Here is a 26,495-nt window from a genome sequence, read left to right as displayed (position 1 = left end):
GAGTGATAACTGAAAATGTGACAATTGTCTGCATTTAATGAGACCATACCACTCAACCTCTTAGAATGAGAAATCTGGACAAAGCCATAAATTAAAGTGGGACAAAGGTCCCAAAATAGGGACAATTTTTAAATATACTGCTCTTACAAACTTAGAAAGTTGACAGAACAACAGGTTTTGCATTAGCATGAATTTTCTGAAGGGTATGAAGTCTAAACTCAAACATTTGTCATTATTTTGTAACTTAAATCTATAATGATTTGCCACTAATTTGCCAGAAAACCACAATTTTATGAAAAATGGGCCAAAAATATGAGGCGGAAATCTGGACATTCTGCAAAAATGTATAAAGTTGAGAAGTATGAATGAGGCTGGTAATTGAATATGGTAATAATTATGTAACTTAGTGAAACTGATCTGTGTGCACACTTGACTAAACATTTGAGTCAGCCAGACATGGTACAAATATATGAGGATGGCTTCAGAGGGTCTATTAGTGACAAGTGATTTTGCTATGTTTCACTGTTAACAAATAGACTGCTTTGGAATAATTTTTTTCTTCATTTTTAAGTCTAGGTCTAACCCATTTATGTTTGAATTGTTCTCCTCTAACTTCAGTTCACAGAGTTAATATTAGAATCAAGATCCTACATCAATGTTTTCTAAATTACAGTATAAAAAAGAGATTTGTCTGCATAGCAACATTTATCCAACAAATTACCCCTGCATGCCACACCTTTATTAGCAAAATGTTTCTAAAAAAGGTGCCTGTGTATGTTACACATAGTTTACATAGTATTATTTTCAAATGAAAACTCGATGAATGTATGGGTTATAAGACATTTAGAACAGAAACAATAACACTCAAGCTTGCTGCTGGTGTTCATTCATTGTAAGTTTAATATTTTTCTGTACAATGATATAGTTAAGTTCAGATAACAGGTTTACTGCAGCATTATTTAATTTCTATTTTATATGACTATTGTAAAGACCTAAAGACTCTTTCCAACCATTACTGAGCCACATAGCACAAGAGTATATGCAAGCGATAATGCCCGGCAGGGTGTGTGTTAATGTGTAATTAATGCCCACACAGGGGTGTTGTGAGGCCAGACACCCTGGAGGGCAGCATTGTGCTTTGAGATGGGGCTCTCTGTAAAATTGTTGTGTTTTGCTTACTTATTTATATTTTGTTTATTACTATTTTATTTTTTTATATATTTTGGATATAAAATAGTTCATTTGCCTAATATTTCAAAATATATGTAAATGGTGTTAGAGGAAGTATTTTACATCCAAAATATATTGTTTTTTAAAAAATATCTAGATATTTGTTTTACTTTTTGGTCCCTTACTTCTAAAATGATTTCATGCCAGTCACTTGGTATTGAAGTCATTAAATAATGACATACATTTGACTTTCAGACTTTATTTCCTTCAGAAAATTCATGTTAACATTTAAAATCTGTTCCTGTGTTGGAACCTTTGTTCCCCTTTATTTCAGGCTTTATCCACATTTCTTGAGCTAAAACGTCGAAAGGTATGCAAACCTCTTATCTGCTGCTCCCAGCGTTCCATTAATCTCACTATTTCTCTCTTTGTTACAGACAGCACCCCCCACACACCTGTACTTAATGCATGCTAACACAAGTCCAATTATTGCAGCAACTTTGCCATTTTTTAAACAGGAATATGTTCTCGTTTTGAGCCTTTGTCCTCCCTTAAGTTAACTGAATAAAACCTGAAATAATCTAAGAGGTGATAGGTACGTAAACCTCTTGACTGCTGCTGCTGCCACAGTTGGATTGCCCTCACTTTTCACTCTCTCTCTCTCTCTCTCTCTCACTCACACACACATTTTGCTTTCATGCATGCATTCACACACACACACACACACACACACACACACACACACACACACACACACACACACACACACACACACACACACACACACACACACACACACACACACACACACACACACACACACACACACACACACACACACACACACACACACACTTTTTTTTCTGTTACATTTAGATTTTACACTCGCTAAACAGCAAAAGAGCTGCTTAGCGAGTGTAAAATAACGGCTTAAATCTTCTTCCTTTCACTCATATGTACACATACACTCACATACACAAACATAAACATATACACTTTTGTTTTTCAGTAAAATAATGGCGAGTTCCATGGCAGCTTGATTTGCTGCAGTGAAGCAGCTGACTCATTTTTCAGCAGGCATTACTTGTACATTAATACCGTGCTGGAGAATGTTCATTCTCCAATCAAGGTGCTGAAGTATAGTTTGCCTATTTTCTGAAAATCATTAAAGTAACAGAGGAAAGCTATAAAAGGTGTTTAACTAAATGATTTCAACAGAGGAGAGCAACACAGTAATTCAAAAGAGAAATGAGGAAAGATATTGGCATAGTACTGTAGCAGCTTTAAAGCAGAAGGGGGACAAGGAACACGTTTAATAACAAACTCACTGTAGCAGGCTCTAACAAATGTGAGAAGGTACGGGTCAGCATGAATAAAATGGTTCCACTACTATTTGAGTTACAGCCAGACAAAAACTTAAACCATTTACGTGGGTATATTGTGGGATAAATGTTGCTGAACAGGTAAGTCTCTTTTTATATTGTAATTTAGAAAATGCTACAGTAAGGTTCTTAATCTGATATTAAATGCCTGTGCATCAAAGTCAGGGAAGAAAGATTCAAACAGAAAGGATCAGATTTAGACTTACGAAATGAAGTAAATCAGACAAATCCAACCAGCTGCAGCTTTGTCCAAATGAAAAAAAAGAAAAAAATTTAATAAGGAAGCCAACAGCCCTTTGCATCTCTCATGGGGAACTTTATTAACTCCACACCTATCTTACATCCACGGCTATACAACTGTGGAGAAAAGGAAATCTTGGGGAAAAAACCCATAAAGAGTCTTTGGCAGCAATGTAACAGAACCAGTGCAAGCAATGACTTCCTAAAGCAATGACTTCCTATGACAAACACCATTTATTGAGTTGTAACACATTAGTTGTGAGCAATGGGTTTTATCATTGGTCAGTGGTTAATGTACAACTAATAGAGCAACTGAATGCACTTCTCAGAGTAAGGCATAATGTGTGAATAAATATACCAACATATCATATAAGCCTTCAATGAAATAATGTTAACTGACATATTTTGGATGTTTGTTTTGTCAATAATATAGTATTTACATGTTCATTCAGCAATTCTCTGATTACCCACATATTCCATTTCAGGGTTTTAGAGGAATCAGAGCCTATCCCAAAAAACAGAACATGCACATGTCTTCACACATACACAATGACACACAGATTCACACACACACACACACACACACACACACACACACACACACACACACACACACACACACACACACACACACACACACACAAAACTCAACTCTCACACGACGTGCTCACCTGCAGTCAATTGGCATGATCTCTAATTTAACTATAGTATATTTTTAGAATGTGGGGGAAACTGAAGCACCTGGCAAAAATACACATGGACTCAAACAGGCCATGTGGACTTTCCAGCCAAGAATCAAAGTGAAGAACCAAGTGCTGTGATGAATACGTTCTACCAACTGCACTACTATATTTGCCTGTCTTAACTTAAATGGGCAGCATGGCTGTGTTTATGAATATTCTCATTATTAAAGACACTACCATTCTTGTCTGTCATAACTTATAGGAACAGCGGGACTGTGTTGATGACCATGCTGAAGCAAGAATACAATTTCACTGGACATCCAAATTCCAGCAGCTACACATAGGCAGAAAGGCTGTTATTTGCTCATTGGCATTCATGAACTGTAACACACATCATTCTTACACTGTTTTATGCAAATTAGGCAATTATACAGGAAACAAATGTCATCTACCATTTTAAATAGCAACACTTCAAAGTACTTAAGTAAGCCTACAATATGCCTAGTTAAGTTTTCAACTTTAGTTTTAGAATTGTGAACATAACACAAGGCCAGTTCAGTTACATCTAGCTGATGTTTTCCTGTGTCATTAAATGCTCAATATTATCAGAAAAAAAAATTGCACAGGCCGAAAATCCAAAATCTGAAAGAATGAAAATAAGACAAACCTTGACAACATCTTAAAAATGTCAAGAAATTTGTAAACTAACAAAGTATTCAGGAATAATTGTACATGCAATCACCTCCTGTTGTGTGATGAACTGACCCCTGGGCTTCTGACTAGAATCTGGGCTCTATCCCTTTTCCATACCCCAGATAACTGCTTGTCATTAAGGTAGATCTCAGTAATAACACACAAGTGTTGCTGTTATGATAGCCTGGAAAATAAAACAGTAGAGGGAAGGTGATATCCAGCTAATGACTAAATATAATCTCAGCGCACAGATTACCTTTGTATTTAAATAAAAAAGATATTGTTCTAAACTTTTGGCTTACAATATATCTACATATAGAGTAACAAAATAAATAGTCCAAACCTCCATTTTCTATTATCTCATGAGCAAAACAAACTTATATACAACACATCACCTACAAAGCTGACTTGATTTGGCCACATACCTTGCTCATTATTGCAGCATTGACTTTCTTTGATTAACTGATACTGCATAGGAGGGAGATGTAAAACTGCTTCCTATATTTTAATGTATACTCTCTTAATTCTGAAGATGATATCTTCATTTACTAATGTGGGCTGTAAAAAAACATAGGAGCCTATCCTTGTGACACCAAGATCTAAAGTGGCTTAAGAAAATGTCATTTACAAGCAACAATTAGAATTTTATTACATATGTTACCAATACATTGATGTGGGACACAGAAATGTGACTGATTTTCTTGTCATGCGTCAAGTTTTTTATAAGCTTGTAAGCAAGATAGCTGTATTTTTCTTCTCTTTCTGATTTCAGTGAATGTCATAGCCAGTAGAAATATGTCTTGCTAGCTGTTTTTACTATATTTAAGGAACAATTAGAATAACTGCTTGCTCTTTTTAATTGCTATATAGTTTTACAGAAGACAATGACACAATACAAGGTCTCTTAGCAAGTTTTAAGTTTAATGCTAAAGCTAACATGTTAGAGATGTTTTTGTTTAATATGACTATACACTGAAAAACACCCCATACTTAGTCATATCTTTCCTAATACTGCAGCATCACAAATGCTGCAGATGTGAATTAAACTTCCATTTTAATACTGATGTGTTAAAATCATCACGCTTACATCATAACAGCTGTACCTAACATGCCAACTGTAACATATGGAAGCTCATCAGTACCATCTGAGCAATGACCTGTTAATGCTTGCTGTTGCATGGAATCTCCATTTTCTTTAGGATTCTGACCCAAATAGCCTATTTTATGGCAATGTTTACCTGACATGCCAGAGTCTATCATAGATTGTTTGGAAATGACTCCTTCCTGAAAATCATCTCTTTCTGAAGCATTTTCCCATACAGTGCTATCCAGGGTGGTATTAGACAGTAAGGGGGATGTTGGCTGACTCATTATCTCTTCTGACGTGTCTGAAAGAAAGAGTTGTGTTGACAGTGACCTTTGAGAAACAGGTGCCTGACTTCGGTAAGCTGGATCTACTGTTACATATGCCACAGGATATGAGGAGGAGATTACTGTTTCTTTTTCTTCAACATTCAGAATATTGGCTGATGGTACTTCTATGTAGTTGGTACTGTTCTTCAACAAATTTTTCTCATTCATTCCAGGGTCTTCCATTTGTTCTTTGTTACAACTGGTTTGCAGTTTCACCACTTTCAGGTCTTCAGTAATAATCATGCTGTCTGAGGCAAACGCTTTGAAGAATGAATGCTGTCAAAGAAGTAAAAAGTTTCAGTACTATACATTGAAAACAGTTGAGTGTGTAAGAAATGTAACAGTAATAACACTACAAAAGTCTGTCTCTAATATTAGTGACAAACTACTATTCTGAGTTTTCACTCTATTATCTATAGGCACACTTGTTTCTTGTAAAATTACATAGCCCCTCATTTAATCTGTACTAAAAAGACAATAAAGATTAGCAGGATATTCCACAGTCATATTTTCGAAAGGGAAGAACTTAATACAACATAATCAAAAATAAAAATGATGCAAATAAATGTTATGATTTTCTGGTGTACTAAACTTTTGTATCAGCATTTAAAAACATTCTTCATTTTATAAATCTACACTCCCCACTTTTTCAATAAATGGGTTCTCTTTCTATACCTGTTTTTCTATCTTTCTACCTGTCTGTCATTCATCATCAGCGTTATTATTTCATGCAATCCCTTCTTGATGCTTTCAATGTAAATGCCCAGCCCCTTATACACAGAAACATTAGCATGATTCATAGTTTCATAGGGTCATAGATTAGTACTAAGCTAACTGCCCTTGTGAGCCACTTTAAGCCTAGCCAATTATCCCTTGTGAGACTCAAACCCTACACCTTGTGTTTGTAAGGCAAACACCTTAACCATTAGGCCACCCTCCCAATCTGTTCACTTGGGAGGGGGAGAGACTCAGTCACTAACCACGTTAGTGACAATTAAATAGCCATTAGATATCCAGGACTGTCACCCTCACTGGAATACAAGCATTCCTTTGCTACCTATCACTGGGATTCTGAGAGTCAGTATTATTTTAATGGATATTTCAAATAAATGCTATCATACCTCTCAACATCTCAGGTCAAGAAAACTGGACAAAGCCAAAAATAGTGGGGGACAAAGGCACAAAAATAGGGACTAATATTGCTGTTATAAACTTAGAAAGTTGTTAAAACAGCATGTTTAGTATTAACATGCATTTTCTAAAGGATATGAAGTCTCCAACTCAAATGTCTGTCATTATTTACTAACTTCAATCCCCAGTGACTTGCCAGAAAAGCACAAATTTTATGAGGAGCAGACCAAAAATATAAGGGAAAAATCTCGACATTCTATGAAAATCTGGACAGTTAGGAAGTATGAAGGCTATATATTAGAATTTACTTTTAAAATTTAGCCTTGACTTTTCTGCATGATTATGCTGTCACTGTATAAAACCTTTTGTGTGGGTATTAAAACTCTTAACCTTGTTACATGAGAAAGGGTCACGGAAAAAAACTTTGAAATGTTGTGTAAAAGTTATTACACATTGTCAATGTTATAAACATACTGCTGCTGTAAGATTTGGTCCTATCAGCTAACCACTTCATTTCTCACAGTCATATTTAGCTATGCTATGACAGTGAGTTCATAAAGATATGAAACGTGTGCATTAGTAATGATTTTGTATCTAATACTGAAGTAATAAAAAAACAAACAAACAAACCAGCTTCTTGGTGATATGCAGTGCCAATCGTCATAGATGAAACAGCCGTGAATAACAGACATCCTGCAATGGTGTTCATTGGGAGATATCAAGATATTTTGTACAGATTATCTTTTTGCCAGATAATATTTTCCCTGCTCAAAAACATTCTCTCTTATCTCACCAAACACTATTCAAATGAAACAATTCCCTTTGGTGATGTTAATATAAATTGTCTAGCTCTAAATAACCCTAACTGTTCCTCTTGCATTAATCTACATGGGTTTACACAATTAGTAACTGAACCTACCCATTACACTAACTCACAAATGCCTAGTACTCTAACTGGCTGGATACTAGTACCTGACCCTACCTCATATCATAACCCAGAAACCCTACCAAATTCCCTTAGTGATCACTCTGCTATAAAAGTTACTAGATTTGCTCCCCACCTCACCAGATCACACAAATACATAACTTGTCGTAAGATATCCAACTTCTCCCGACACCTTTAAGACTCTTCTCTCTAGAATTAACTGCAGTCACCTTAATGAGCTTACTCTGGATAAAACTGTCCAATCATTTAACTCTTTCTTAATATACTAAACTCTCTTGCTCCTCTCCTTACTCTTACAATAAAATCTAAAATATCCCAATGGCTCTCTAAAGCAACCAGCACCCTAATAAGGAAAAGGGACAGGTTGTGAAAAACCTGGATGAGAAACAAACTCCCTTCTGACCTGCAAAGCTACAAAGAACTCAGGAACCTTACAAAAAACTACCATAATACTCCAATAGCACTGAAATCAAACCCCAATACATTTGGAACTCAGTCAACCAAATACTGCATCCTGGAAACCCTACCACCCCCAACCCCTATCCAAATAGGACACCTGAATAAACTGCTACTATATTTAACACCTTCTATACTGATACTGTATCAAAAATGACTGACACAAACCCTCCCTTAGCTAATATTTCAAATTTCTCTGACCCGCCTCCAAGTTCCAACTCTTCTAAATCCTTTTCTCTTTAACCAGTATCTACTACTTATATCAAACAACTACTCTCCAAATTAAAAGCTTGCTCTACTTCTGCTGATAATTTTCCTTCCTGCTTTCTTCAGCTAGCAGCCGATAATCTAGCCTTTCTTGTATCCATCCTCATCAACTGCTGTATCTCTGAGTGCACAAAGGAGGCAACTCCCAAGAAATCTCTTATTGTAGACCTATAGCCATTCTGTCTCCCCTCTCTAAACTACTTGAAAAATGCATACATAAGCAAACTCTGCAGTATCCACTACAGGAAAACCTACTTACTCCCACTCAGCATGGATTCCTCCCAAAACACAGTACACACACTGCCCTTATATCCTTTACAAACAGTATTTCCCAGGCTCGTGATAACAACAAACTTGTTTGCTATTTATTTTTAGACCTTTCTAAAGCATTTGATACTGTCTTACACTGCCTAAACTGACTAATCTAAATTTCTCCCCTGCTACTGTCTTTTGGTTTTCTAGCTATCTCTCCAATTGATTACAATCACTGAAATGGCTCTCTGCACTCTCCCCTCCCTCCCTCCCTGTAAAAATAGGCGTTTCCCAAGGATCTATACTGGTTCCATTCCTTTTAATATTTTCACCAATCTACTCTATACTTCTTGTTCTCACTCTTCTCTTGTACAATATGCAGATGATTCCACTGTGATCACTATCTCTGACTGTCCCTCTGGTCTCATCTCTACTACCGAAGGAGCCTTTACATCAGCGGAAACCTGGCTCACCAACAACCAACAAATCTTGGCTCCCCAAAAAATTAAACTTTTACTCTTTCTTCCAAAAACTCCTAACCATCTTAAATTTTCTTTCACTATACTGTCTATCAATAACACTCCAATTGTAGCTGAAAGTAGCATCAAACTCTTAGGCATCACCATAGACGATTAACTTAAATCTGACTTGCACATCAACAACTGCATCTAAAAGACCCATCAGAAACTAGGCCTTCTATACGGAAGCAGAAAGTTTCTCACCCCCAATGCTAAAGTAACCCTATCTCATACCTATCTACTACCCAGTCTCTTATATGGTTCTCACATACTCACTAACCTTAATGCCACACTCCTAGCAAAACTTAACCTATAACAAGGCAGCCAGATTCTATGCCCAACATACTTATAAAACCCATCACTGTGTCTCACTAAAATACTTAAACTGACTGGAACTGCCTAACTTGCTTTTTCTCTCTCAGCTTCAGATTATACAGTCTATACTATACCAACCTTCCTATTGTCCTAACATATCATCATTTATATCCCACTATTCGCCAACTAAATCAGACCAAGACCTATTACTTTATCTATAAACCTAGGACTAAAAATGGATGCAACTTATATAACTATTATCCTACCATCGCTTGGAACAAGCTTCCACTACAAGTTTGATTACTAAATCAATAAGTTTATCTTCCCTGTTGAGGCGAGCATGGAAAAGATCTTGCTTGATATTCCCACATACCCAGCTGTAGGTCAGACTGCTGATGACTGGGATCACCATGATCAGTGATTGAGTGCCCAACCCTGACATGAACAGAGTAAAACCTGCTGTGCTCATTTTCCCACATACTCAGCTGTATGCCAGTTTGTTGACTGAGTGTATTCCTCAACATCGGCAGATTACAGTGTGCTATTGGCTAATGTTTCTGTGTACCGAGCTACAGGTTAGCCCATTAACTATCATGGCTAATGTGGTTAGTGGCTGAGTGCCTGCCCCACCCAAGTGAACAGATTACATCATGCTATTGGCTCACGTTTCTGTGTACTGAGCTGTAAGTCAGCCCACTGACTATCATGGTTGACATGGCTCATAGTTGACTGCCCGCCCCACCCATGCGACCAGATTACAGCACACCACTACTTAATGTTTCTGTGGGCCTAGCTGTAACTCAGACCCTTGATTATTAGGGGTTTTACCATGATCAGTAACTGCCTGCCCTTGATGTGGACAGATTACAGTCTGATGTAGTTATACTACTTCTGGTGTACATCTTGGACAAATTATTTTTTTTTCTCCTGATTTACTGCTTTATCTTGTGTGTTTGGTATCCATTTGGTATACTTGTGGCTTAGTTTTTTTTTTTTTTTACCATGCAGCAGTGTGTATATGGCTGCTTGCTCACAGTCCTTCCTGCTCAGCTGACACTTTCTTGCTTGCAGTCCAAGGTTGGCAAGTACTGGTTGTGTACTACATGTGACAACGATCTCCCATATTCTCCACATGTCTGGACTATGGGGTAGGGTTGCAAGACAGCAGCCTTTTCTTACACAGAAAAACATCCAGGCCCAGCCAAAATTTGCAAAACAATACATCAAGTCTCCGAAAAGCATGTGGGAAAATGTATTATGGTCTGATGACACCAAGACTGAACATTTTGGCCACAATTCCAAAAGGTATGTGTGGCGCAAAACCAACACTTCGCATCACCAAAATAACACCATCCCCACGGTGAAGCATGGTGGTGGCAGTATCATGCCTTAGAATTGCTTTTCTTCAGCTGGAAATGGGGCTTTAGTCAAGGTGGAGGGAATTATGAACAGTTTCAAATACAGTCACTTTTGGCCCAAAACCTTCAGGCGTCTGCTAGAAAGCTGAAGATGAAGAGGAATTTCACCTTTCAACATGACCATGACTCCAAACATACATCCAAATCAACAAAAGAATGGCTTCACCAGAAGAAAACTAAAGTTTTGGAATGGCCCAACCAGAGCAGAGACCTAAATCCAATAGAATATCTGTCAGGTGACCTGAAGAGGGCTGTGCACAAGAAATGCCCTCGCAATCTGATAGACGTGGAGCGCTTTTGCAAGGAAGAGTGGGCAAATATTGCCAAGTCAAGCTATGCTATGCTGATAGACTCCTACCCAAAAAGTCTGACTGCTGTAATTAAATCAAAAGGTGCTTCAACAAAGTATTAGTTTAAGGATGTGCACACTTATGCAACCAGCTTATTGTACTTTTTTTATTTTTTTCCCTTAACAGATTTGCTTGTTTTTCAATTTAATTGTACAGGTTATGGGTCAAATTAAAGGTGGGAAAAATTTTGAAATTATTTATTGTGGTCTCATTTTTTATATCGCAAAAACCTGGCATTTTAACAAGGGTGTGTAAACTTTTTATATCCACTGTATGCATGATTCCCAAATATGCAAGAAAGTCTGGAAGATTTAGGATCTTTGCTTGGAAGTGTTTGCATAAATATTTTTATACCCCAGACTCCAAAGAATTTTTCCTCAGGTAGATTGCAAATGTTAAGAGTTGTGATGGGGAAGAAAGAGATAACTGGGGACTTATTTTTGGGGGTGTATTGAGTTGTTACACTTAAATTCCATGCAAACTACTCTTCGAACTGGACTACAGAATTGGAATTGCCTAGACATAATAAGGCATTGCTGATTTTAATTATTGTGGCTGCCAAAAAAGCAATTACTAGAAATTGGAAGTCAAAAGTCTAAACCAACTGTACTAGAAGAAGTGACTATAGTAACAGAGATAAAACAACTGTAAGTGGGATCTTTAGAAAAGAGTAGGAGAACATTACATAGAAAAATGGGAACTGTTGGAAAAATATATGCAGAATAATGTTTTGGAGGAGGAATGAAGTTTAAGGGAAGGCAGGAATTAAATGAGCTATGCAATGTTTGAATGACAATGACTGGAAAGGTTAGAAGTGACGTATAATGTATGCAGCTGAAAATATGTCAATATGTTTTGTTTTCCTTTATATAAATGTATTATTGCCTATGTCATAAGTGATAATTTAATAAAGAAGTTTCTTATTTAAAAAAAGAGGGTAGCAACAACTTTAAACTTGGGATCTGTTGACAGCCAAATTGCAAGCCAATAACTACCATAGGGGTTACAGTAAACTTATCTAATGTCTCAGCAATACGAGTATAGAAGTACTGTCAAAATCCTTGATCACATCAAGATAAGAAGCACACACTGGACAGTGCAATAACATAGAAGGCTAAAACCCTAATTACAACCCAGGCAACCTGGGTTCCATTACTATCTTGGGTGTCTGAGGACCTGACAGGGAGAAATGAGCGAGGTCATCCTGGGAGGGAGGGTGTTTAACAATGATGCTCTGCAATGGGAGGCTTTGTACAGTGAGGGGAACACTCTTGGATGAGGTCAGTGAGGACAGGGAGGGGGTGGTATAAGTGGGTAAGGCATAACAATAAAAAAGAAAAATCCCCCAAATGCACTGTGGATGGCTGAGACCCCAGGCAGGATGCAGAGTAAGAATGGGGGAGTTTGTAGTTGCTGATAGACCTTAGTAGCAGTGCAATAAGGATAATGTCAAATGGAACCCCTCCTCACAAAAAATACAGAGATAAAAGCACACACTAAGTGACCATTGTCCACAGCCTCTTTATCCTTTTGAAAGATGCCTACTAGTTTTAAGAGACAGGACCTGCCCTCCACAAAATCAAACCGATGGGATATTTATCAGGTAATGTGCCCATTGTGCTTTAATGAGTTCTGTTATGACACACTCCATGTGTTTTCATAAAATACTGGTGAAGCTAATGGGCCTATAATTACCTAGGTTTGTAGAGGGGCCACCTGTCACTTGTCTGGTCAGGATAAAACAGACGAACATTTGTATGTTCTGTTCAAGCAGCTTTATTATGTGCAAACACATCAGGATTGAGGTTTAGTAACTTTAACTTAGATAAACTTATAAACAAACTGACTATCTCACTCATACATGCTCACACTCTGGCTGCACTTTCAAATACACACACACACTCACACACACACACACACACACACACACACACACACACACACACACACACACACACACACACACACACACACACACACACACACACACACACACACACACACACACACACACACACACACACACACACACACACACACACACACACTATTCTACATCCTCCCTCTTTGAGAAATGAGTCATGCAGTACTGATGGCATTGATTGACATGCAATTGATACAAAATAATTTTTTGACATGCAATTATACAGAACTAAATACATATAGAAAATTATGTCCAGGTTGCTGTGTATTTTACACTAGGTCTGAAAAGATGACCAAATCGTGAGACATAGAAATTAGAATTAGGTCTAGCAACTGGGACTGTCTCTGCTGAATGTTCAACTTTGGGGACATTAGGAACATCAACAGGAATAGAAGGAGGAGTTAAGACACATTCTGCAACAGGAACATTGTCTGGATTGCTCTGAGATCTAGAGTCTGTATCACAGGAACAATGATGAGATATCAGTTCTGATATAAGAAGATGTATGCGATTTCTCTTGTACTCTACACCTTCAGATTCTACGAGATAGGATCTCGGCTCGGCACATATACCTGTTACTTGACCAATCTGGTTGAAACCTTTCACTGTTTGTATCCTTACTGTCTCTCCTTCTTTCAATGGATGAAGAAATTTGCTCAATTTATCATAGCTGGACTTCTGGAAAGAAATCTTTCTGAATAGTTGGGCTTTGATTGCTCTGTTGTTTTTAGCTTTAGGCCTCAAGAAACTAGAACTGATAGGCAAGATTGTTCTGGTTTGCCTAGATAGAAGTGTCTGAGCAGGTGAGCCAAGTATATCATCACGGGGTATGATTCTGAGATTAAGCAAATTCAAAAACACATCAGTACTGCCATGCTTTGACCTCTCTTGTAATTGCTTTACACTCTGTACTACATGTTCAGCTAGTTCATTTGACTGTGGGTATTCAGGACTACTAGTAACATGTACAAAATCCCATTTCTTTGCACATTTCTGAAACAACTGACTAGTAAATTGGGTACCATTGTCAGAGATAAGCTTTTGTGGATGCTCATGGACTGAGAATTGACGGTTCAACTTGGTGATAGCAGAGGCCATTAGGTTCAGTAGTAAAAATGATCACAAACCAGTTTTCTGCTTAAGGTCTTCAAATGCTCTCTGGTGCTATTCTAACCAAGACCATGCAACATTTTTGCATATAAGCTCTTTCAAAGGCCCTGTCAACTCACTGAAATCTAATATGAACTTGCCCAAATAGTTGACCATACCAAGAAAATGTTGCAGAGCTTGAACATTATCCAGTGCTGGCATCTCAAGAATGGCTATTCGCTTGGATGGGTCTGGTCGTAAGCCAGTGCTACTAAATAAATGACCTACATATGTAACTTCTGGTAGTCTGAATTTGCACTTCAGAGGATTGAGCTTTAAGTTTACTTCATGTGCTCTATCTAGAACATTCTTGCGGTTTCTATCATGCTCTGCTTCACCATTGCCTCTGACCAATAAATCATCTACTATTATGGCACCGGGATAACCTGAAAAAATTTGCTCCATTGCAAGCTGAAAGACTTCACTTGCAGAATTTATTTCAAATGGTATCTTGAGGAATCTATATCTTCCAAATGGGGTACTGAATGTAGTCAGTAGTGAAGATTTGCAATCAAGCATCACTTGCCAAAATGAACTCTTTCTTGTTATAGGTTTGAATTACTGACTCCCACTCAGTTCAATGAAACACAGTAATTTGTGTTTGCTCTTTGTTAAGCAGGGCTTTATGTTTTCTGTGTAGGCTTTTATTACTGGTCGATTCCTAGAGTCTATTTCCCACCTGTAATTCTCCGGTAATTGCTAGACTTTTGCATGTTTATTTTGAGATATTCTATAGTAGGTTCTTTGGTGATGTTAAGGTTACATGTAGAGTAGTTCTTGGAGGTGTGTTTTAATTAAGCTGAAGTTAACTATTTTACTTCTTTTTCTTTATGTTGGGTTCAGTTTGCCATTATTGCTGCCTTTTATTGGCTAGTTAACCATTTAATTGTTTTAATTTAGTGTTTTTTGTTAAAGCAAGGGGAGGTGTCATTGCTATATATTTTTTGTTTTATGGGAAGTATTTATTTGGGGAGTTTTTAGCATTTATTTTAAGAGCATGCAGTGTGCACAACTTTATCTTTTAGGGTTTAATTATGGGGCAATGTTGCATGTGTTTATTTATTTGTTTTTAAAAACCTTTACTGAATTATCACTGGTGGGGTGGCCATGGTGGTGCAGTGGTTAGCGTTGCCACCTCACAGCAAGAGGTTCTCCAGTTCGATTCTCAGCTGGGGTGCCTTCTGTGCGGAGTCTGCATGTCCTCCCTGTGGTCACGTGGGTTTCCTCTGGGTGCTTCGGTTTCCTCCCACATCCCAAAGACATGCAGTAGGTGGATTGGACACTCTAAATTGGCCCTAGGTGTGTGTGTGTGTGTGTGTGCCTTCTGTGGAAGGTTGGGCGCCAGGCTGGCAACTCAACACCGTAAAACTCCACTGCCAATCATGAGCAGACAGATGATCTGCTGTGGCGACCCCTAACCAGGAAAAGCTGAAAGAAGAAGAAGATTGAATTATCACTGGTGACACAGGCAAATTTACATTTACATAACAGTAATCAAACTGCATTAACAAATTCACGTTTACAAACATTATACTTCACATATACTGCTATATATATATATATATATATATATATATATATATATATATATATATATCATATAACCTAAGTGAAATTACATAAATTATTCAATTCCTGCTCTTTTTTTAAACAAGAAACATTTTTATTAAGCCATTACTTACATCGGCAATCATACATTTATATAAACAAAAACAAACCACAATGACACAATCCTAGTTGCAAGCATTTTACATCACAAACCATACTGACACACTCTCAGTTGCAAACATTATACATCACTTATAATCTACACAATCATTTTCAGTCAAACATTACATAACTCATTTAAGTCCTCCCTTCTTTTAAACTTCACTTCCTCCCCTGTATGTATTGTTCCCACAACTCCCATTTTTTTCCTATGAAGTTTGCTTTTACCCTTTTCAGTTTGATTTTTAGTTGCATAGTGTTGTAGGAGTGCTTGTTTGAGTTTCTGTACATGTGTAGTATGCACATCATATATAGCATGTGCTATGACTTTGCATTTACAGTTTGTGAATGGGGATATGGTGTTACTTAATTTGTTTTTCTTTTATATTACACATAGATATGGATTTGGGTTATTGTTTTAGGTAGGCTAAGGTTTTTTGAGATTGTGTTGCGTCTGTTTTGTGTATATTCTCAAACATTTCATATATATATATATATATATATATATATACATATATGTATATATATATATATATATATATATATATATATATATATATATATATATATATATATATATATATAAAGGTTCCTAGGTTCATAGGTTGGTACTAAGCTATCGGCCCTAGGGCCTATACAAACTTAGCCAAACAATTCCCCGGATATTTCTTCCCACAATATTTACTTCCCTGGACCCCTGTCTAGCAGGGTGACTGACATGTTCCCTGGGGTGAATTTCCTATCTCCCATCCAATCATTAAGGTTCCCTCTGAAAAGAGCCAAGGAGGCGCTCTGCTTGACATGTATGGGCAGTCTATTCCAGAGTATGGGGAGTCTCTGGGTCAGGAACCTATCCCTCCACGTTTTGTTCATTGTGATGACAAGGTTTAGATCCCTGGAGTGTATGGCTCTGAGGGGATTGGGATTTCTTTATATGGAGCATGTCCAACAGCTCAAGGTTTGACATGGCCTTGTATGTTAAGCAAAGATCGCCTCTGAGTACAGGATATGCCACAGAGTATAGCTGGAGTTTTTTTAGACGGTCAGCATAGGGCAACTGCTTTAGGCCTGTGATTCTTTTAGTGAGGTATTTCTGCAGCCTTTTCAGCTGTTGGAGATGTCTTGTGAGGTACATACCAAATGGGGTGTTGTACTCTATAAGGGTCTAATGAGGGATGAGTACAGTGGGACAATGACCTCCTTTTTTCTGGATGAAAAGCCGTTAGTGATGAGGTGTGCCACATAGAAGGATTTCCTGACTGTTGTGGTGATGTGGTTATCGAAGGTGAGACCACTGTCCACCTGTGTCCCTAAGTCTCCCATCACACTTTTGGTGTTTAGTGTACTGCCACCTATGTGGTAATTCATGGGTACATGTTTTTTCCCAAAGGGGATAACTATACATTTCTTGCCATTAAGCTTGAGCCCATGGCTCAGGCCCTTTTGTAGAATATCCACATCATTTGGAGATTCAATAATGGCTCCCAGTTTGCAGTCATTTGCGAACTTTGTTAACCAGAATCTCTTAGTGTTGGCCTGTACTTCAGAGAAGTAGATGCTGAATGATTATCAAAGTCTTGGGTCCTGTGTCGGTTGCTGTCTCATCTTCCATGACGTCAGGAAGTTAGGGGTATAAAGCATGCAGCCGAAGTCATTACATCAGTTTTTCTCGCCCCAGATGTCAGGTGCCCCCATAATGGGAAACAATTAAATATATATATGCAAGGTTATACCTCCAACAAAAAAGCAAATTCACCAAAAAGCTTTTAAGCACAGTAAAGGAGAATAGAGGTATAGCCAAAGAAGTCAGAGGGCTGGAGGGAGGGTAACCAGGACTGCAACAGTGAATGCACTCGAACATCTACATTTATGGTAAGTGTACACAACTGTACTATGTTCTTCATGTTTCACTGTTGCATCCATCACATTTGGGTAGATTCCCAAAGCAAAGGATGAGAGGAGGAATTTAGATAGCATTAGGACCAGCTATAAGACCCTGCAAGACTGCAGTGGCAAAGCCAGCTCTGGATTTAGAGAAAAACTGGCAAATGGCAATGCTTGGTGAAAATATGTACAGAACTCCAGGTAGCAGTTTCTAGGATGTCCCTGGTAGGGACACCTCTGAGAAAGGCTGTAGAGGTAGATGCAGCCCTGGTTGAGTGTGGTCTTATCTCCATGTGGGATAGGTTTTCCATGGTGCTTATAGCAGAAATGAATGCAATGGCTTATCCATTTAGAAATGGTTTGCTTTGAAATGGCCTTCCCCTCTGCCCCTGCAGCAAATTTTACCAGCAGTTGTTCAGATTTTCTTTGAGGTTTAGTCCTGTCCAAGTAAAATCTAAGCTGTCTGTGCACATCTAAGGAGTGCAGTACCCGTTCCCCTTTGTTCTGTGGATTAGAAAAGAAGGTTGGTAAATGAATGGACTGATTAAGTGCCACACTGGATACTACCTTGGGCAAGAAACAGGGATTTGCCTTGAGGGACACCCTGTCCGCATGAAAGATGAGGAAAGGCTCCACTGCCATAAGGGCCTGTAATTCAGATACCCTTCTTGCTGAAGTGATTGCTAAAAGGAAGGCTGTGTTTCAAGAAAGGAATTTTAACTCTGCACTTGCAGCTGGCTCAAAAGGAGGTAGACTGAGTTTTTCCAATATAAAGTTAAGGTCCCAGGCTGGAGTTGGGGCTCTCCTGGGTGGTCTTAAGTTTTTGGCCTCTCTGAAGAACTGCTTGAGCAGCGGATCAGAGAAGAGGGGTGGTTCTGTGTTGTAATGAGCTGAAATCGCTGAGGCATGAATTTTGATGGAGGAAAAAGAAAGGCCCTTGTGAAGCATCTCAGTTAAGTATTGAAGAATCTGAAGTAAATTGGGCACTACTGTGTCCATCCCTTGAGTTTGGTTCCAGGCACAGAATCTTTTCTATTTTTCAGCATAAGATTTTCTAGTACTAGGCCTCCTTGCCTCCAAAATGACATCCAACACTTGTTTACTGAGGGATGGTAATGGAGAGATTAGGTAATTAGCCAGGCTGCCAGGTTCAGGGTTTGAAGCTGAGGATGCAGAATCTGGCCCTCTTGCTGTGACAACAGGGTAGGGGTCTGAGGCAGGTGCCATGGATCCAGCAGTGACACATTGCGCAAGAGGGGGTACCAGTGTTGTTGTGGCCAGTCTGGTGTAATCAATATCATCCTCTGTTTGTCCTGTCTGATCTTTAGTAGTACCTTGGTGAGGAGAGGCAGAGGAGGAAAGACATAAACTGATAGATTTTCCCAGCTGAAGGACAGGACATCCACTTTCCAAGCTTGTTTGTGGGGAGTCCTTGTGCAGAATTTGTCCAATTGGTAGTTCTGGGGGTAGGCAAACATGTCTACATCTGGGCTCCACCATTTTTTTATCAACATGTTGAAAGTCTTTGGTTCCAGTTTCCACTCGTGTGGGTCCATGAGATTTCTGCTTAGTTTGGCTGCCAGTGTATTTAGTTTTCCTGGCAGGAATTGAGCCTGTAGATGCACTTGGTAGCTCAAGTCTGTGTCCCACAGAGCAATGGCTAGTCTGCAGAGAGGGTATGAATGGGTACCTCCCTGCTTGTTTATGTACCACATAACAGTGGTGTTGTCCGTCTTTACCGTTAATTGTCCTGGGAGAATGTGGTCCTTGAAGGCTGTCAGAGCATTCTGTACAGCTAACATTTCTTTTTGATTGATATGCAGGTGCATTTGACTTGGGGTCCATTTGCCCTGAATGAACTTCCCTGTCAGGTGAGCCCCCCCCATGCATAGTCTGATGCATCTGTTGTTAGGGTTTGGGTGGCAGGGGGTAGAGTGAATGGTAGTCCCTTGTTTTGGTGGCAGGCCTCTGCCCACCAAAGGAACTCTAACTGTAGGCAAGGTATGACAGGAATCATTGCTTCTAGATCCTGAGAATGTTGACACCATAGGCTTTTTAGATACCATTGTAGTTTCTTCATATGCAGTCTTGCATATGGAATTATAAGAATGCAGGAGGCCATGAACCCCAAAGCTTGCAGTACTTGCCTTGCAGACAGCAGGGTTTTTGTGGCCATTAGTTTGAAGTAAGTTGTCAAATGAATTTGTTTCTCTGGCATGAGGAAAGCCATCTGGGAAGTTGTGTTCAAGCTTGCTCCCAGGAATGTAATTTGTTGACAGGGTACAAGATGTGATTTCTTTTTGTTTATGGTGCACCCCAGACAAGTTAGCACCCTCTGTACAAATGCCAGATGATTCAAAAGTATGTCCTGGCTTTCTGCCTGAATTAGACAATCGTCCAGGTATGGGTATATTTGAATATTTCTTTGCCTGCAAAATGCAATGACTGGAGCTAGGCATTTTGTGAATACCCTGGGCGCAGTAGATAAGCCAAAGGGCAGTGCAGAGAACTGATAGTGCATGTAGCCTGCTTTGAAGTGTAGGTATCTTCTGCAAGATTCCCTGATTGGGATGTGCAGGTAAGCTTCCTTTAAATCCAATCTTGCCAACCAGGCATCCTTGCCTAGCATAGGAAGCAACTGGTGAAGAGGTAGCATCTTGAATTTTGGGATCACCAAAAAGGTGTGTAAGATAGAAAGGTCCGGGATAGGACACCATAAGTTGTCTTTTCTGGGGACCAGGAAAAGTCTTGAGTAGAAACCTTGTCCCTTTTCCTCTTCTGGTACAGTTTGAATAGCCCTATGCTTAAGAGAGACAGTACTTGCTTTTGAGCCTATGTCCACTGAGGTGGGGGTAGATCTGGCCAACCGTTTGGGGTTGGTAATGTGTGGAAGTGAAATCTGTATCCTTGGGAAACTATATTTAAAAAAACATTTGTCCTGGGTAATGAGTTCACAGTTTTTTGCCTGCAGAGCAATCTTTCCCCCTAAAGGAGCAGTCAGTTGAGAAGTGCTTGGAAGTGTTAAAGTTAAGTCATTGAGACAGCTTACCATAGGGGGGAGTCTTACTACTCCCTCATTTGGAAGTGGGAGCCCCCCACTGCTTAGTCCTGTGCGTACCCTGGGACTGAAGCTTGGGTGTTCTGCTGGTTCTGGTTTTGGACTGAGAAGGCCTGGAAGAGGCAGTAAAGGACCAATTCTTAGAGGGCCAATGCCTACTAAATCTTGGAGGCTGTACTTGTAGGAAATCTTTAACAGTTTGCATATATTTAGCTTTTTCTCCATCTTTTTAAGTACTTCTGCTTCGTTACCAAGCAGGTGGTACTGATTTAAGGGAGCATCCAGCAATTTAGCTTTAACATGATCTGGCAAGGATTGCTTCTTAAGTCAAGCATGCATTCTAAGTACAGACTCAGTGACAGCAGCCCTGGAAGATGCCTTTAGTGAATCAAAATCACATTGCAAAGTGTGTTTTACAAGTTGTTTAGCAGAATGCATTAAATCCTGTAAATTCTTATTTTCAGCACAGTCAGGAATCAATATAAATTTCTGTTTAAGCAATCCAATAATATGCTGCTGATACTTTAACATATGAAACTGGCAGTTTAAGGCCCTAATGGCCAAGGTTGCAGAAGTGTATACCTTCTTACCCCATCTATCTAGCGCCCTGGAATCTCTATCAGAGGAGGTAGGATTTTTGGCAGTAGTAGCCTTAATGCCCTTGGGTGCCTGTGAAATGGTCTCAGAATCTGCAATAGGATTTTTAAAAAGGAACTTGTGGGAGTCAGGAACCCTGTAATGTCTATCAGGTTTTCTGGGAACAAGAGGTAAAGTGTCAGGGGCCAAGCTAGATTCCGAAAAGGAATCATCAACAATGTCTAGTACAGGAGGGATAGCTAAAGGCCTGTGTTGGGGCAGGAGTAAGAATTCCCTGAGCCTCTTTTTAGAATCAGAGTAATCCTGGCTTTCCCAGCAGAAATGCTCCCTAAGAGTATGCAAGGTTTTATCAAAAGAGAAATCCTCTGGGGGGGGTGAGCAGAGGGAAAAGAGTCCTCTGCATCAGAATCCTCATAGGTAGATAAGGGTAAATCCTGGTCATCAGAGGCAACAGAAATTTCAGAATCCTGGTCAGAAGTATCATAAGCAAACTCAGTCCTAGGTCTCTTAGAGGGGGAAGGTTGGCTTCCCCTGATTAAAGTAATAAGGTCTTCAGCCATTCTTATAATTTGTTTTTTAGGCATAGAGGCCTGACCATGTGGTCTGGGCGTTGGTTTTCTAGGCATGGTTCGAGTTTTAGGCCTTGAAGAAGAAGATGGCACTGATTTAATATGCAAGTCAGTAGGCCTAAATACACCCTCAGAAGCCAGTGCCTGCACAGCGGCTCTGGACCCATCCATGGTAGAGACATCTGCAGGTTCCACAGCTGAAGCATCTCAAGGCATACCAGACTTCGAATGGGTCTCAGTAGAGGCCTCCGAATCTAAAGTAGTGGGTATCAGGGGCTGTGAAAGTGCCTTACTGAGTACCGGTGAACTGGTGACTAGCTTAGGAGAAGCGTCGTCGGCAACTTTGGATGTAGGTGGCCTGTCTCTGTCTTTATCTTTGTGTTTTTTCAGAATGTCGATAGTCAGGTGGCTTATCGAAGACATATCTGGATAATTGAACCAAGTACCAAAATATTTAGAAGAGTAAATATACCGATGACGAATAGTTCACTGTTTAAATAAGGCACAAAACCGACAGCGAGGTACGTCATGGTCAGAGCCTAGGCAAGGAATAGTGTACGAATGAAAATCTTTATGAGGTATTTGCTTTCCACAAGAAATACAATTACTGACTTTTACTGACATCGTTTTAAAGCAAGAAAAAGTTTTCCCAATGGGGTGCTTAGCTTTAGTTGAAGACTTCGGTACTGAAACTTGAAAACGAAAATTTAAGGAGTCGGCCGACCGGCAATTGCGAACTGCTTCTGCTTCGGGCACCGCATGGCAAGAAAGACTGATGTAATGGTGTTGGCTGCATGCTTTATACCCCTGTCTGCCAGGATGTTGGCAATGTCTGTGGGTTCAGTGTATTTTTTGTCATTTTGCACTAACTCAGAGCATATCTGGGAGTTGCCACCCAGGTTCCTGACATAACTAAAGAAGGCCTTGTGATTATCTTTAGCGTCTTGTGCAATTTTTCTTTCGAAGCTGGCCTTAGATGATTTTATGAGGGATCATAGTTTCTTGCTAGTACTGATCAGAGATGCCTTCCCTTTTTGGCATTTTGCTCTATCATGTAGTAGCTTCCTCCTTCTGTTGTATAGCTTATTTATGGCTGGGGTCCACCAGACAGGTCTCCTGCCTTTGGAGGAGTGAGTCTTGCTTTTATTTGGGATAGCATGATCCATGCATTCCTGTAGGTGTCCATAGAATGCGTTTGTAAAGGATTCTGCAATTTAGGCCGTATTTTCCACTGGCCCGGGGGCTTTGAAGGATTCCACCTTGGTTTTGAGAAGTGTGCAGTTTGCTTTTGAGAAGTTCTTCACCGTGGTTTCCTTGGCTGGGGGTGGGGACAGGATATGGATGTCCAGTGAGATTAATTTATGGTCAAATCTTACCAATGAGGGGTATACCTCTGGTATGGAACATAGAGTCCCCATGTTGGTGATGACCAGGTCCAATATGTTTTCCTCCTTGTGGGAGTGGTGACCAGTTGTTCCATAGCATTTGAGTTTATAAATTCTAGGAACCGTTGGGCGAGGGTGTTGGGGCTTGAGTAGTGCTCCCAGTCTATGTTTGGGTAGTTGAATTCACCCAATATAATGGTGTTTGGAGAGACCTTCATATTCTCCAGTGTTCTCAGGAAAGCCAAGTGGGGTTCTTGAGTTTGGGAGGGTGGTCTGTAGCAGGCTACAAACTGAAAGGCAGTTTTGCCCATTGTTAGTTGCACATGGATGGTCTCTGATGCTTCGTGCAGTGCCACTAACCTGGAGGTGTGGGTATCTTTGATGAATATGGATACTCCCCCTCCTTTTGTGGTTCGGTCTGAGTTTTGGGGGCGAAAAGCATGGTTTGAGGTATAACCTGGTAGTGCTGAGGTGCTCTCGGGAGCCTTGAACCAGGTTTCTGTTACTGCACAGATATCAATATTCTCCATACTGAGGAGAGCCTCGAGTGTGTGCATCTTGAGGTTTAGACTTCTGGCGTTGAGCAGCATTACCCTTAGATTCTTTTTCCTTGTGTTGTCTAAGGAGGTGGGTTTGTCTTTTGAGCCTTGCCTAAAAAAGGTACTATGGGGGTGGCAAGAGCCTTAGCCAGTATTCGAAAGCCCAGGGGTGACAGGTGCAAGCCGTCCCTAGTGAAGCAATGTGGCTTGTCGAGCATGTCATCCCAGGCTAACAGACACTGGATCCCCTTTGAATGACACCAATACTTAAGCCAATTGTTAAAATTGATCATTTTGTCTTGATACTGTGGCATCATTCTTGGTGAGGGTAAGATGCTACTCAAGGTCAGGGTCATACCAGCCTGGGCTACATGATCAGAGAGCTCCTCTATGTCTCTTTTCATATAGTCCAGGGAGGCATGTCTCAGGTCATTCACACCAGCATGGACAATGACGGAGTCATATTTGTATTTGCTTTGGAGTGACCTGAGTGCTTGTGTTATGTGGCAGATCCTGGCACACGACAGGCAGCTTACAGTGACCTTCTCCTTGTTCAGCCTGGTGAGTGGGACGTCAGTGTGTCTGACAACAGAGTCACCTATTACAAGTGTATTAGGTGTGTTGTTTAGCCTTAAGGGCTGTGACTGTGTGGCACACTGACTTTGTGAACTATGTGATACGTGGGTATTGTTGTGGGGTAGCGGTTGCTTGGATGTCTGCTTTGGAGGTCTCTGCTGCTTGGGCAGATTTTTATGTACATACATACAGAGCCTCCGAGTATGTTTTTGTGTGTTTATGTGTTTGGTTTGCTTTTGCGATAGGTCTATGTGAGACTGGATTTGTGGTGTGTGTGGTTACCTTCTCCTCTTGACTGACTGCATCAGTACTGGGTTGAGAGAGCTCAGCCTCCAGTTTGGCTATATAGTTGCATCACTCACATATATTTGAGCTTGTTGGGAGGAGGAGAGGGTGGTCTGTGTACATAAGGCAGTTGTAACATTGCCTCAAGATTCCCAGATTCACCAGCTGGACTGGAGAGTAAACCCAAAACTGACTTTTGGACATGCCAGAATAGCATAAGGAATTACTTTCTGACTGATCAAAAAGGACCAATAGAGAGTCAAGTACTTAAAGGGAGTATAAGAGGGTGTAGTGCTTTAGTTTATTAGTGCTTACTTATAAGATTACTTATACGAGCAAGTGTAGGGCTTTAGAATGAAAATAGAGTGCTTACTTTGAGATTTAGAACAGTTCTAAGGGAAAAAGTGAAGTGCAGACTTTGTGGAGCCGAGAATAGTTTAAACCCGTTTAAGCTATGCGCAAAATAACTCAAAACCGTGCAAATGCGGTTTTTAAAGCAGGGAAACTGAAAGAGATAGGAATTGACCCAAAACGGCCAATAAGCTACTAGTTTCAGGGCTGAGACCACTCCTCCAGGGACAGATAGACTGCTCAAAGCTCCCCACTCTCACTGGTGAACAGAGAAGCTTCCTCCTATCCAAGTAAGGATATGGGCAACACAGGAAACTATACCACAGTCCAGAATTCAGCAAAACCTGAAATCTGGACTAATCTAGTTCAGCAAAGGCGGGAAAAGAGAATTTTTTTTTTGTTTTTTGTTTTTTCTGGAAACATCAGAAAAACACACAGAATGCTATAAACAGGCTAGTGTACTTTAGTGTGTAGCCTACAACAGTTATACAATACAAAAATGACTTAAATTGTTATAAAACAAGTGCAAAAACTGTAAAAAGCAGAAGGCAAATCCAATTTAAACTTTTTAAAACACACACAGATCAGTTAGAAATTTGCTTTTTAAAAAACAGAGAAAAAAATACTTAAATCTGGAAAAGCCTCTCTTGGGTCTCTCTGTTGCCTATATCACTCTGCAGGACACCACGAGGAGCTGTGCAGAGTTGTATACAATAACAAACTTTTTAAATCGCAGATTCGCTAAAAAAACTGACGTTTTAGGTGGAATTAGTTAAGACAGCAAGAAAAGCAGAAAAGTGATACTTAATCACTGCAAAGTCACTCTTTTGTCTCTCTGCTGCTGTAGACTCTGCAGAACACCTGGAAGGCACTTGTTGAGTGGAATACAAGTGTAAAAACTGTGCAGATGAGGTTTTTATAGCAGGGAAGTGAAAGTGATAGAAATTAGCCCAAAATGGCCAATAAACTACTAACTTCTGGGCTGAAACCACTCCTCCAGGGACAGATAGGCTGGTCAAAGCTCCCCTCTCTCACAGGTGAACAGAGAAACTTCCTTCTATCCAAGTAAGGTAATGGCAACACAGAAACTGGTAACGCAGCCCTGGATTCAGCAATAATCTGAAAACTGGACTATACTAGTTCAGAAAGGCGGGAAACAAGTATATAATTTTTTTTCAGAAAATAGAGCAGATACAGTCAAAATTACCCCAAAAAGGCTAATAAACTACTAACTTCT

The 26,495-nt window shown here is 39.7% G+C and overlaps 1 protein-coding gene across 1 annotated transcript in view; it reads right to left on the bottom strand.

The window, feature by feature from the left end:
* Window positions 1-5,068: 5,068 nt before the first annotated feature.
* The window catches only part of LOC122795553 (interleukin-31 receptor subunit alpha-like), a 1,451,325-nt gene continuing 1,429,898 nt past the window's right edge, over window positions 5,069-26,495 (bottom strand). Inside the window, exon 17 of the mRNA XM_044063779.1 lies at window positions 5,069-5,857. Coding sequence (XP_043919714.1) covers window positions 5,252-5,857 — 606 coding nt within the window. The 3' untranslated portion in view covers window positions 5,069-5,251. The remainder of the gene's footprint in view (window positions 5,858-26,495) is intronic.

Source organism: Protopterus annectens, chromosome 2.part2 (assembly GCF_019279795.1).
Source record: "Protopterus annectens isolate FY-2018-M chromosome 2.part2, PAN1.0, whole genome shotgun sequence".
In the NCBI taxonomy this organism is placed as follows: domain Eukaryota; kingdom Metazoa; phylum Chordata; order Ceratodontiformes; family Protopteridae; genus Protopterus; species Protopterus annectens.
Note: the sequence above shows the minus strand (reverse complement) of the source record. Positions and strands in the feature narration are given on the sequence as shown.